The sequence below is a fragment of the Penicillium subrubescens genome (genome assembly GCF_028828155.1).
Source record: "Penicillium subrubescens strain IBT 31985 chromosome Unknown utg000003l_segment0_segment0, whole genome shotgun sequence".
Classification (NCBI taxonomy): domain Eukaryota; kingdom Fungi; phylum Ascomycota; class Eurotiomycetes; order Eurotiales; family Aspergillaceae; genus Penicillium; species Penicillium subrubescens.
Window position 1 is genome coordinate 1,058,793 of NW_026643153.1, and position 12,090 is coordinate 1,070,882.

Consider the following 12,090-nt stretch of genomic DNA (forward strand, 5'->3'; position numbering starts at 1 on the left):
TGGAATCATGAATGATTTGAAGTTGCTCCACGGATGGATGAACCAGTCTCCAACTAACACAAGCTTTATCCAGAGCAGTTCTTTAGAAGTCCAAAGGGAAAATCTCAAGACAAGCATGTTAAGCAAATCATCTTTTCCTGTACTAGCATACTGGGGCTCGACACCTGTTGGCTTTCTCGAGATTTTCTGGGTCCTTGAAGATCGTCATGGTAGGCTGCGGGGCAAGGTGGAGGACTGGGATAGGGGCTTCCGGTTCTTCATTGGAGACGACAACTTCAATGGCTTGGATAATCTGGCACTCTTCCTGAGCTCAGTTGTTCATTATTGCTGGTTGTGCGATCAGAGAACCTACTCCATCTTGGTGGAGGTTAGGGCGGATAATGAAAGGTGCGTTTCTCTCCAGATGAATGGATGCTCCTGCCAATTTTTGATTTTTCAAGCCCAGGATTGTGTCAAGCCAATACTAAATTATACTACAGGTTCATCTCGTCCCTGCGAGACATTGGTTTCTTTAGGGAAAGCGAAGTGTATATTTCGCAGGAACATGCCGTTATCATGAAAATTAAGCGTAGTTTCTGGGTTGCGCCCTGTACATAGTATATCTGCCAGTTGAATTTAATATAATGTCTAGAAAAAAAATTTGATCCTGGTTGTAACTACATGAAATTTTTCAACTTCAGCTGGCTTGTTACTTTCGCAGGTAAATGCCGGTTATTGGTGGCGTACACCATGAGAACATACACGGAGAACATACACGGAGAACTTCTCCTGAGAGAAAGATTATGTCTTACGATTTCTCTCAGACTTCGTCCTAAAAACTCAAACTGTAGATAGCGCCAGAAGCCTCGGTGTATAGAACGATTTATGGCGCAAATGGCATTACACGTTATAAAGATACTTAGAACTTTGCTGGCAGGTTGAGAATGAGCTTGTTTCCTTTACTAGTGTACCAAATTGCTCTTTATCGTTAAAGAAAATACTATATAATATGGCGATTTTTTCTTCCCCGGCATTGCTCTTTAGGGGGATCTTGGTTGTAGATTCAATGGCCAGAAAATTTTAGAATGATCAACCATTATCAATCTTTCAGACTGTTTTGCTACGCGATATAACAGCCTCGGTCATTTGTGACATGCTATTTATCATGTCTTGATTATCTCATGCTTGATTGGAGGCAACTGAGGCGCCATTTTGGTAACGACGTTCGAAGATGGCAAACGGCGTTGTTGACACACCGTAAAGAAACCTAGCCTTTTCTCTATGCTCACCCTTCTCACCCCTCTGCCCACCAAGCGGGTTAAATAATGCCCTGAAATGAGGAAGGAGTGTAATGGGTTACAAATCGAGGGCCTGCGCGAGGCGAACGCGATGAAGTCCCCTTCGTGCCAAGTTCCGCCTCTAGAAGCCTCCTTTTCGTCGAGGCCTTCGTCGTTTGTAGTAATGTTGAAGTTCTGTTATGGACCATAACGTTAACTTTCTTGTCCCGGCGGAAGCTGTGTAAATGCCAGCTCGTCATGTTGTGTATTCGCCAGCGAATCTTCCGTCTGGTGGGTAATAGAGTTCTGTTTTCCTCGGCCGCGAGAGCGCCTTATATTCGGGCTATTTCAGTAAAAGGGTTTCTCATTCGTTAACGACATAGTGAGATCTCCGTCTCATGAGGCCATGAACGCTGGATACAGTAGACTCTGTCTTGAAACGAACGAAGTGAGAGGAAGGGAAAATGTCCCGCACGTGACAAATCCCTATATGTTTCGCGACTCAACAGACTGCCAAAAGTCCATACAAATTGGTGGCGAATTGCGTCCAAAATCGAGGTGATTGGCTTGCTGTGCTTCGTGTCATTGGAGAGATCTCGTTCGATGTCATTGGAGGCTATTCTTACAGTGTCGTTGGACGCAGCTCTTACCGGAAATGACTCGAGTTTGTAGTTCTCTGTTCTGATCCAATCCGCTATTTTGTTAGACTTGGAGCTCGTGTTTTGGGCTGCCTCGATTCCAGAAAATCCTATCGGCTTCTGTTGTTGTCTTCCGCAACTTTAACTGCGCTATGACCTGTGCAGCCACAACGCCTCGGTCTACCACTAGGCCCGATATATTCGACTACTACCACATGAAAGAATCTTTCTTAGCCGATTCTCAGCTACGCTCTCTTAATCCGATGCCATGATCTCTCGTTCAACAGGGATTCTCATTTGCTACCTTCTCTCAAAAAACTTCCCTTAAAAAACAAGTTTAGCTACGACCTAGCTAATTTCCTCTCTGACGGGTGACCTCTTTAACACATTTAACGCGTGAATGCTTGTTGGACACTTTGTCTGCTCGTGATATGTTACAATGTTTAGGTTATTGGCCCAACATCGTCGACATCATGACTGCCGTCTACTATGTCCACCACCGTCACTACGCCTATTACAATCATTTATTCGTGCAAAGTTTATCACTCGTGCATTGCTACCGAAATATGTGGAACTTAATATTTATGCGCCTACACGTCTCAACCGGACTGGGGTCTTGCGCTACAGATGGAGACTTCCCTGAAGCTTCCTCTTCAAACGGATGTCCATTCCCACGTTATTCCTTACTAGGGGTAGCGGTGGCTGAAGTAAAGAAAGTTTGCGACTTTTGCTGATCTCCGACCAGCCGTTGGTATTCAGACCCGGAGATCGGCCCTCGTTGCCTCCCCGTTGCATTCATTAGGGTGGCGCGAGTGTCATAGCCCATCCAGAATTGCTAACCACATACTTATCGATCTGACAAAGGTAAATCTAGTTCTTTCTCCTTTTATACAGGTCTTAGAAGTACGTCTGTATTTACACCCTTCTGTAGTAAAGTCTTCTCCCCTTGCACACTGTCTGCACGTTCCGGCATTTTTAACGCACTCTTATAACCCACCTTTCCTAATATGCACTCTATGAACAAATCCAATGATAACCCACTGCCGATTCTGCTGCCTTCATCTCAGTTTGATTACTTTTAGAACTCGCTTCCAAAAATTTCAACAAGACGTCGTCCTAATTTGTTTCATAAGACATCTCTCCCGCTGTTGGCACCTGCCGCCCCACGTGTGCAACAGGCTCCTAATCCACTTATCATTGAAACTTCGTGCGACCAGCAACGGACTGGGTGCGACCAAAGCAGGCTATACCCTAAACGGAAAAAGCTGGCTCCTCCAGACCCAAATAGAATACATTATCTCGCAGAACAAGCCTTGACCTTATTGCAACAAGACCTAGACAGACGTGTAGAAGCGTCAAATGCATTCCCCCCGCACTTGTCTCCTGCGCATATACGTTCAGCCGTGGCCCGATACGAGGAAGATATTGAGAGAGCCGGCAAACGAGCCGTGTGTTCCTGTTGTGGAAGACTCCTCCACATCACTGATATCCACGAGGTTGGGAAACAGGACGCCAGACTGCGACTGCTACGCGGTAACCTTGACCTCTGCGGCCAACATGAGCACACCTGGAACTTGTGCTCGACGTGCCTCACTTCACTTCCTCAACAAACAATCCCAAAGTTTTCTGCTAAGAATTCTAGCTTATATATATATATTCAACTGATAAGGTTTCAGACCATATAAACTTCGATTCTTATGCCCCTTTATGGTTATATCCAATAAAGTTACCTTTCGGGTACCAACCTTCGTTCCTTTTTTATTTCTCTTGTCGTTTCAGGGCATCGGCGTGCGGAGCTTGCGGAGCGCGCGTCACCAGTTACTACCCTGCGTGAGCTGCCCGCTAAGTTTTTCGTGCGTTCGCTGCTTGAAACCCTTCGACATTCTCGCAGCCTGATTCGTCGATTTTGGTCGCCAAGACATGTTGTTGCTGGCTACTGGCTACGTTGTCTTATTGCTCATCAACTTCTCCGTGCTCTCTTTTCATTGCTTCTCTCCGAATTTCCTTTCCTTCCTCCTTAAGCATCGGGCTTTCCCATATTCGTATTCGGCCTGGCCAGCTACAGTAGAAATGGGCAATAGCAAGCTTAAAGTTGCGGGGAACAGGAAACGGCTGCCGAAACCAATAGGGTTTGCTCTAATCAGATTACGAAGGGGCTCCGAGCATACATAAAGATATTCGGTTTGTAGTCTTGATGATGGTTTGGGGACGCAAAGAAATGTATAGTAGTTAGAACCTCGATCACATCAACAGTATCAGAGTGCACATCTGTTAGAAGAGGAAGATTTAAAGAAGTCTCAATCTGTAGAGCAAAGGATCAGTAACAGTACGGGCAGGATCTGATGTTCGTGGCTTATGATGGTAGTGGTCTCCAACTCAGTCACGATGTCGACGACGTTGAGCGAAAAACCTAAGCATGGATATCGCAAAGGCAGATAAGCAATCATCAGGGTATTGGACTAGCTACTGCGTGAGCGGCGAGGCAGCATTGCCCAATAACATGCTTAAGGTTCCGGGGAACAGGAACCGGCACCGAACCAGTAGGACTGGTTCTGTCAGGAAAATGGAGAGTTACATGCAGCCTCCTCTCATTGGTTGCCGAGTACTTTGGCATAACCCCGCTCCTTTCATCCGATTATCGGAATAGACAGATGGGTATTTAAAATGCCCTCTGTTTACCACGTTCTTTAGACCTTTCTTGAATCAATCAACTTTGCTTCCATGTAATTGGTTCCCCTTGGTAGAATAGACCCGTATACGCATACCATGCCATACTGTATTAGCTTGCTGTGACAGATTCTTTCCCGAACACCATCTTGAAATACGCTAATGTATATATGAGCTAGCTTATTTCCGAACATTGTGAAAGGTATTGTTTTGAGGCTATCACATGATAAGCGGCTTACAATTACTTGAAATATACATACGGTCGATACATGCACCTTACTGCCCCTCTTTTCTTTTTTGGGCCACCCCTTGCGTTCAGCATTTTCTATTACACGCACTCTGACACTCCCACTTTTCTTCGCCGGGTCACCGTGTTCAATATTCGTCGGCTACGCCTAGCCCGAACTCCCTGAGTAATACGATATATCTGGGGCAAGCCACGCGAGACTTCAACTGCACCGCCTACGCTTGCCCTTATTGCATTATTAAACGGATTGCTGCGTTTCTACAGCTCGAATCTGAACTGTTTCGGTATCGAGGCTCCGAGGCTCGGTATACCTGTGATATCGCCCTTGACCAACACAATGGATTTGACTCGGCCACAAATAGCCGGTGAAGAACTCGAACTAGGGTGCTACGATGGCTGTCTGCCAGGACAATACAATGTGATATCTTCTCTGATCTAACCTGTGTATGAACGAGTCCAGGGTCTGTTCACTGGTAGAATGTTGGCTAATCGATATCTTTCGAGCAGATCCTAAACATCTTGCACCCAAATTTTGCGATGATTTATATTGATCACGATGGCAATCTCCTGGTTGAGACCTCACCCTTGCTTGCGGGGCGCGGCGGAGCCATCTTCACGCCGGATGTAGCGGGCCGTTTTATGGAAGCGGTGATCTCGAGTTCTCAACCCGGTGGGTGGTCAGCCCTGGCACGATTGCCTTTAGTACGAACTAACTATTCTCGATATTCGCAGACCAACAACACCCTTCCCCTTACCCATGGAATATGGAGCCGAACGCTGGTTGGGCGTGCGCCAACAGCCATACTAAACCCGTCGAATTGATACCTTGCGAATTGCAGTCTCAACGGAGCCGGCAAAAGCGACGTGCCTTAAAGCGACCTCGACCTAAGCCTACCCCAAACCCTCCAGCACCACTGAGACAGACGATTCTCCGAGTCAGTAACAGGGACCTACTGCGGCAGTATTATGAAAAGGCATTTGAAAACTTTCAGCAATTAAATTGCCGAGCCATCGCCAAATCATATATAAAACTCCTCGAGCCGCGAAAGCAGGTAAATTATCCTTACAACGGGCGCAAAGTCGTCTCCGGCATAATACAACAGATCGACACCGAGCTTACTAAGCCTGGGTGGTGGCCTGCTGGTACGATACATCGGGAACCTGATCACCTACTGAAGAGCGGTAAGTCGTAATACATCGATGGTTAGGCTCCAATGCTGATTGACTTCAAGACCGAATTCGACTCCTGGTTCATATACTATGTGATCTTAAAGACACCCACGGAGTCACTGCGGACAAGCTCCGGAGGGCCAGTCTCGACCTGCGCCGCTATATAACGCCGGCAATTCGGCTGCAAGTTCTGGATGAGATTTATTTCGTGCGACAGATGGAAGAGCAATTTTTGGAAGGAGAGATCGGTAGGTTTATCCACGCGATTGCGACAAGATCATGGCATTGATTTGAATTAGATCCCAACACCCTAATTCAGACGACCCAGACTCTGCTCCCTGTGGACGTTCATGACATCCACCAAGCTCACGTGTCACCTCACAGCGTACCTGCTATCCCTGGTCTACTTTTAGATGCCGACAATGATAGACAGGGCTCCCGCGACGATAGACATCCGCCCTGTGATTATGGCTCTTCGATGATACAAAGCCGGCAAATTTGCCCGCTCTCACACGCCACCAGTGGATAAGATGGTTAGCAAAAGCCTATCAGATGGTATGAGCCACATCTTATTGGCGGCTTTTAGCTTTTCTTGAACGGATGTCTCGGTGGTCTGATTGAGCAAAACGCCGAGTAAGTGCCTCCGGTATCCGTGGAGCTTACAAGTTGATCATTACGGAAAAATCTTCTAACAGGAGCTGTTATTTGGACTTTCACTTCTATACACAGTCGCTTCTGTCTTATCAAAAAGAATAATTCAATCCACATTCCTCTGGATTCCAAGAAAATATATTATGCCACTAGAGTGAATCAGGATTTATAGCAGAGCTTCCTGTCTAGGTAGTGCCGTACAAATTTCCAATCAATATGGAATTTAGAGACGTTTTGCACCTGCGAAGGAAAAGCAAATCGGGTGTTGCATGTTTTGTTAACGTTGGTCCCTCGGTGAACTACCAGTGATCTGACAAAGACCGTAGCTGCTTTCGAACTGGCATCCAACGCTCCCTCGATCTCTTGGACAATGAAGACAAAGATGAAAATTCCTTCGGGTACCTCCACACCGCTACCGCAACACATCCAAACCCCGTCATTGAGCACCACCGCTACGCACGATGTACAAGTCGTCTGCGTTCGCACCCCGAGGACCACGTATGACATCTGGTTCGGGAACTCGGTGTGGCTGAGCCCGCATCGGCACCAAGCGGTTACACGAACTTGGTAACAACACAAAACTGCAGCCAAAACTCCAAGAAAATCTCCTTCCTGAACTGAAATGATGGGGCAAACAGAAAAGAATTTTTTTTTTTGGGTACAGTAGTATGGTGATAAATACAGACTTATTTCTTATCCCCTCTGTCCTATAATGTAAGTCAAGAAATCCACCAAACGGTGCGGATGATGGCTGATGCGGACCTCTCGATTGGAAAGTGATAGCTTCCTCGTCAGAGAGGCACTGGTTACTCGAACCGTCCCATGCAACATGTGAAATCCTCAATCTCTTAGGCTCACTGGGCCACAGTCTTCCCGTGAGATCGCCCATACTCTCTTGAATTACCCGGCTTTCCAGCTGTTTGATCTGCAAGCCGTACATATCTTCCCAGAGTCGAACCATTTGTACCAGGGACGCCCCGTCTTCTGACGGATAGGTCTTGCAAAAGCGATCAAACTCCTTAGTCCGATATAGGAGAATCTTGTCAACGCCCATTTTCCGCATCTGGCAAAGCCTCTTCCAGAAAAGGCGGCACTGACGCTGGTTAGCAAGGCTGAGGCCATAACCCGCTTCTCTCATGAAGCGCTCGGTCGCAACCTTCTCGGCAATTGTGAACTCATCGAGAGGCCCTTTAGGGGTTGGCAGACTCTTCGGATCGAGGAGGTCTGCACCTTTCTCTATGATCTCCCAATACGCGGTTTCGTTGTACCGAGTCTGGATGTTCTTGCTGGCTGAAAAGGCGTTTTCTTGCTTGATCGCTTGGATAGCATCGGAGTAGTCTAGCTGGATAATTTCATCAACGAAGCTTTGAATAGTCTTGACCCTGGTTGTCACAGTTGTCTGTGCAGATCGTTGCCCGTACCTTCCAAGCTGATCGCTCAACCGCACACAATTGATGAGTATATTCTCTAGGATACTATCTGGCACCCTGTTCAGAACCGTTTCGATCCCTTGGGTGTTCATGGGGATGACTGGCTGGTTTGAGAGCGCCTGAAGCTGGAGGCAGGGGGCAATCTCCGCTAGTTTCTCACTCGTCGAGGGTTGCGGGAGAGGAGCCCCCTTCCTGAGTTACCACAGCTTCTTTTTCCTTCTGCGTATTATCATTCGCCCCATGGCCGCCCTTAGTTTTATCTTTGCGTCTCCTTTTCTTCTTCGTAGGCGCCCCATCTAGCCCTGTGTAGTCTGGCCTGCTTCGTTTATCTGATGTCGACAAGAATCGGTATGACCCACGCTTTTCATTCGCCGCTGCGTCAAGGTTCGGGCTATGTCGGGGTGTAAGTATTGGCGGTGGATCTGTAAGTCCTGCCTGCAGCCTTTGATCATGGACTTCTATGCGTCGGTATACAAGTTTTTCCATGCTGCGACTCGAGAGCTCACCAAAATTGGAAATGGCGAGGACATGCTGTTTGATGGGCTCATCGCTACAGTCACCGATTCCACAAAACACTAGCAGTTCATCAGTTCATGGATCTTCCCAGCGGGCAGAGATTGAAAGACTTCTTCCATACCTGTTTTGGTCAATGGAAGTCGGGAAAAGAGAAAATGGGGGAGGGGGATCAAGGATAGACCATTCTCTTGCACAGGTCGCACTAATCCCAAACAGGTAGGATTGGGGCCTAGAACCTGCCTCCCCAAAGTGAGACGGAAACAAATGGAAATAACACCTGTCTTTCCTAATACCCTGGCCCCTCCCACATTTATCTTGCCCCACTCCCACACCCCAAAACTCAGTGCCTGCACTTCATTCCAACCCCCCCCCCCCCCCCCCCCCGGGTCCTTTAAGCGGTTCTTGGGGCTCTGTTCTGGAGGGCAAATTTAAATCCTGCAAGACTCGGGACATCCAAGCAGGTCTACCACCTGAGAACGGGGCCTCAACTGCAATATCAACCCTCATGATGGATGACCTTGATGAGTCAATCCAGAGCCGTCGCCAGGCAGTCCAGCTCACGCCTGAAGACCACCTTGAATTTGCAGGGCGGCTCCACGAACTAGCGGAGGGGCTTCGAATGCAGTATCAACGCACAAGGGAGATAAAGGATCTTGAAGAATCAATCCAGATTCAACGCCGGGCAGTCCAGCTCACACCCAAAGACCACCCCGATTTTATAGCGAGGCTCAACGACCTAGGAGGTATGCTTTTAGCGAGTAGTGAACGCACAAGGAAGACGGAGGACCTCGAAGAGGGGATCCAAATTTGTCGCCAGGCGGTCCGGCTTACACCTAAAGATCACCCTGATCATCAACTGAGGCTCAACAATCTAGGGGTCGCATACCACGTGCTGTATGAACGAACGAAGAAGATAGTCGAACTCAAAGAAGCCATCCGGATCTTTCGTGAATCCGTCCAACTCACGCCTAGAGACCATCCTAATTTGGAGGGGAGGCTTAACAACGTGGCAAACCTCTTTGGTCTGTTGTGTAGACGCACACACAAGATAGACGACATCGATGAGGCGATCGAGGACTCTCGCCAGTCACTCAAAGCCATATCAGAAAACCATCCGGAATATCCAAGGTGGCTCGACGGCCTACAGCAACTGCTTCAACTACGGCACAAACAGACAGGGGATACAGATAGCCTCGAAGAAGCGATCCGCCTCGCTCGCCAGGCAGTCCAGTTAACACCTAAAGATCATCCTGATCTTGATATTTTGCAGAGTAACCTGGGCGACGCGCTGCAACTGGAGTATAAACGAACGGCTGGGAGTAGGCCGTTTCACTCGTCTGAGACGCGCATTGACATAGTAGGGGAACCACTGGACATACAGGGGCGCTTTTTCCGACACTAGTTCGTCATCACGGAACGCCGAGATTATCTGGAGATGTGGGCCATGGTGGAGAAGCTGTAGCGATAGGGCTTTGGCTTTAGGTCCCGTGACCCAGAACAGTTGACTGGAGGCCAAGGCCTGAGGATGTGGACACGGACCCACTTTGGACGTACGTCCACTGCTCCAGGTCAAGCAGGGCTTCCTGTTGAGATGGGTGATGGTAAGATTGATAATTGTTGTATATTCAGTTGATATCTTATATTACAGGGGCCAGATGCCGAGTATATATGTCTGTTCCCAATCCCTGCCAAGGTGCAGCCACCGTTCATAAGGTTCAGCCACCGTGATATTCAACACTTCCAATCTGTCAACTGGCGGCTGCTATGGCTGAGTAGCCACATGGGCTCCAGGTCTTTTGACGACGGTCCATATGGGACACAAGTCTTTTGATCTCACGAACCCAGGCACATTGGCTGGCTAGGCCGGGTGTCAACTGGCGACAAAACCCATTCTTTTCGCTTTACTTTGAAAAATGCGCTTTTGCATCACACATAGACGAAACGCCCGTGGTATGATGCACGCCTGATCTTCCTCTATAGTGCGTACAATCACAAGCTTAGCTAAAGGTACTTATCTCATTATGGTGTGGTATCCCGTTACGTTATGGCTCACCCACAACGCGGATCGGTGTAGGTAAGCTAATAGTCACGAGTACCCATCATCCTTCAGCTCGATCAAAAAATACGAGTATGACAAATCCGGATCCCGTCTGGTGGTAGTTAGGTTATATGGCAGGCTTGAAATCCAGAAATGGTTGAATGACTAAGCGGAAGACGGACAATCTACCTTAACTATCGGTCAAAGGTGGTCAAAGGACAAAGCAGGTATCGCCCCCCCTCGTAAGCAACAGGATTTGTAATTCTACGGACTCTGCCTTTAGCGAGCCCCGAGCGACCACACGGACTTCTGACTACAGAGGTGGCCGCAAACAGGCATATTGATGAGGTCAACAGCCTACGCGTCGCTTACTGCCTTGCGGTAGCTGAGCAAGCACTAACTAGGCTTCACAACATGCCCAAGACCTTATTGTAGCCGGTCCTTACGTCGACTCAGCCCTAAAATCCTCGATAGAGTTATGCCACAGCTATATATACCTCCTAGGAGCTCGTCGGTTATGTGTCGTTCCAAAGCATCTATCCAGTTCATCATCGATTGATCTTAACAAAGTTAAAAAATTCACTTAAAGCATTTTACTACGGTCTTAACCAAACCACGTCCCCGCGGTTAGGAACAAAGTCAGCACCCTACCACAGCGCAACAGCATCTTCAATATGCGTGTCCTTGTTATTGGTGGCAATGGAGAGACTGGCCGTTTCGTCATCGATGAAGCATTACAGCGCGGCATCAAGGTTACAGCCTTGATTCGAAATCCCTCTACACTTCCAGGCAAGGAAGGCCTAACCATTGTGAAGGGCACACCAGTAGAACCTTCGAACATTGAAAGGGCTTTCAACGCAGTCAAAGGCGACCTCCCAACTGCCGTGATCGTCACGCTAGCATCCCCGAAAGTAAAGGGGACTCGAATCATGACTACCGCGCACGAAAACCTCATCGCTGCCATGAAAAGCCATCGTGTTTCCAAAATTGCGACATTGTCTTCCTTTGGAGTTGGGTCTTCGTTTCCAAATATCACTGTGCTTATGAGATTCGCAATTTCCCGCACCAGCTTAGGGCATACATTCGAGGACCATCATCAGGTCGATGAGACGCTCAAGAAGAGCGGATTACAATTCGTGTTGTTTAGGGCAGCGAGACTTACTATGGCGAAAAAAGCGCCCGTTCAGTTCTTTGGCGACGATGGGAAAGGACTCGGTGTTTTCGCGGGCTTGGGTGGGATCTCGAGGGCTAGTGTGGCGGCGTGTCTGGTGGATGCTGCTGAGAAGAGCACTTGGGATCGAAGCACTCCGGTGATAACGAACTAATGGGATGTCCCGGTACTGTATAGGTCTCTTTATTATCTCTTGTTGGGTGTGGCTGCTCGCGATTGCCTGGCGAACTGGGTAACTATCGAGACTACCCACAACTTGGTATGACAAGACGCCCTGCGGACACAACGGTGGAAAAATGTTGTGCT

At 48.1% G+C, this 12,090-nt stretch overlaps 4 protein-coding genes across 4 annotated transcripts; 3 read left to right on the forward strand and 1 right to left on the reverse strand.

Annotated features, from left to right (window-relative positions):
- Window positions 1-5,345: 5,345 nt before the first annotated feature.
- Window positions 5,346-6,507, forward strand: N7473_004439 (DUF2841 domain-containing protein; the record flags this gene model as incomplete). Its single annotated transcript, XM_057150379.1, has 4 exons — window positions 5,346-5,478; window positions 5,541-5,990; window positions 6,041-6,226; window positions 6,278-6,507. 4 exons carry the CDS (start codon window positions 5,346-5,348, stop codon window positions 6,505-6,507), a joined length of 999 nt encoding a protein of 332 aa, XP_057010489.1.
- Window positions 6,508-7,322: 815 nt separating this feature from the next.
- Window positions 7,323-8,545, reverse strand: N7473_004440 (uncharacterized protein; the record flags this gene model as incomplete). Its single annotated transcript, XM_057150380.1, has 3 exons — window positions 7,323-7,336; window positions 7,392-8,011; window positions 8,220-8,545. The coding sequence occupies 3 exons, from the start codon at window positions 8,543-8,545 to the stop codon at window positions 7,323-7,325; spliced, it is 960 nt and encodes a 319-aa protein (XP_057010490.1).
- Window positions 8,546-9,083: 538 nt separating this feature from the next.
- N7473_004441 (uncharacterized protein) lies at window positions 9,084-10,037 on the forward strand (the record flags this gene model as incomplete). The annotated part of the gene is made up of 2 exons (XM_057150381.1): window positions 9,084-9,932; window positions 9,978-10,037. 2 exons carry the CDS (start codon window positions 9,084-9,086, stop codon window positions 10,035-10,037), a joined length of 909 nt encoding a protein of 302 aa, XP_057010491.1.
- A 1,250-nt stretch (window positions 10,038-11,287) lies between these two features.
- Window positions 11,288-11,938, forward strand: N7473_004442 (NAD(P)-dependent oxidoreductase; the record flags this gene model as incomplete). Its single annotated transcript, XM_057150382.1, has 1 exon — window positions 11,288-11,938. The coding sequence occupies one exon, from the start codon at window positions 11,288-11,290 to the stop codon at window positions 11,936-11,938; it is 651 nt and encodes a 216-aa protein (XP_057010492.1).
- Window positions 11,939-12,090: the final 152 nt, after the last annotated feature.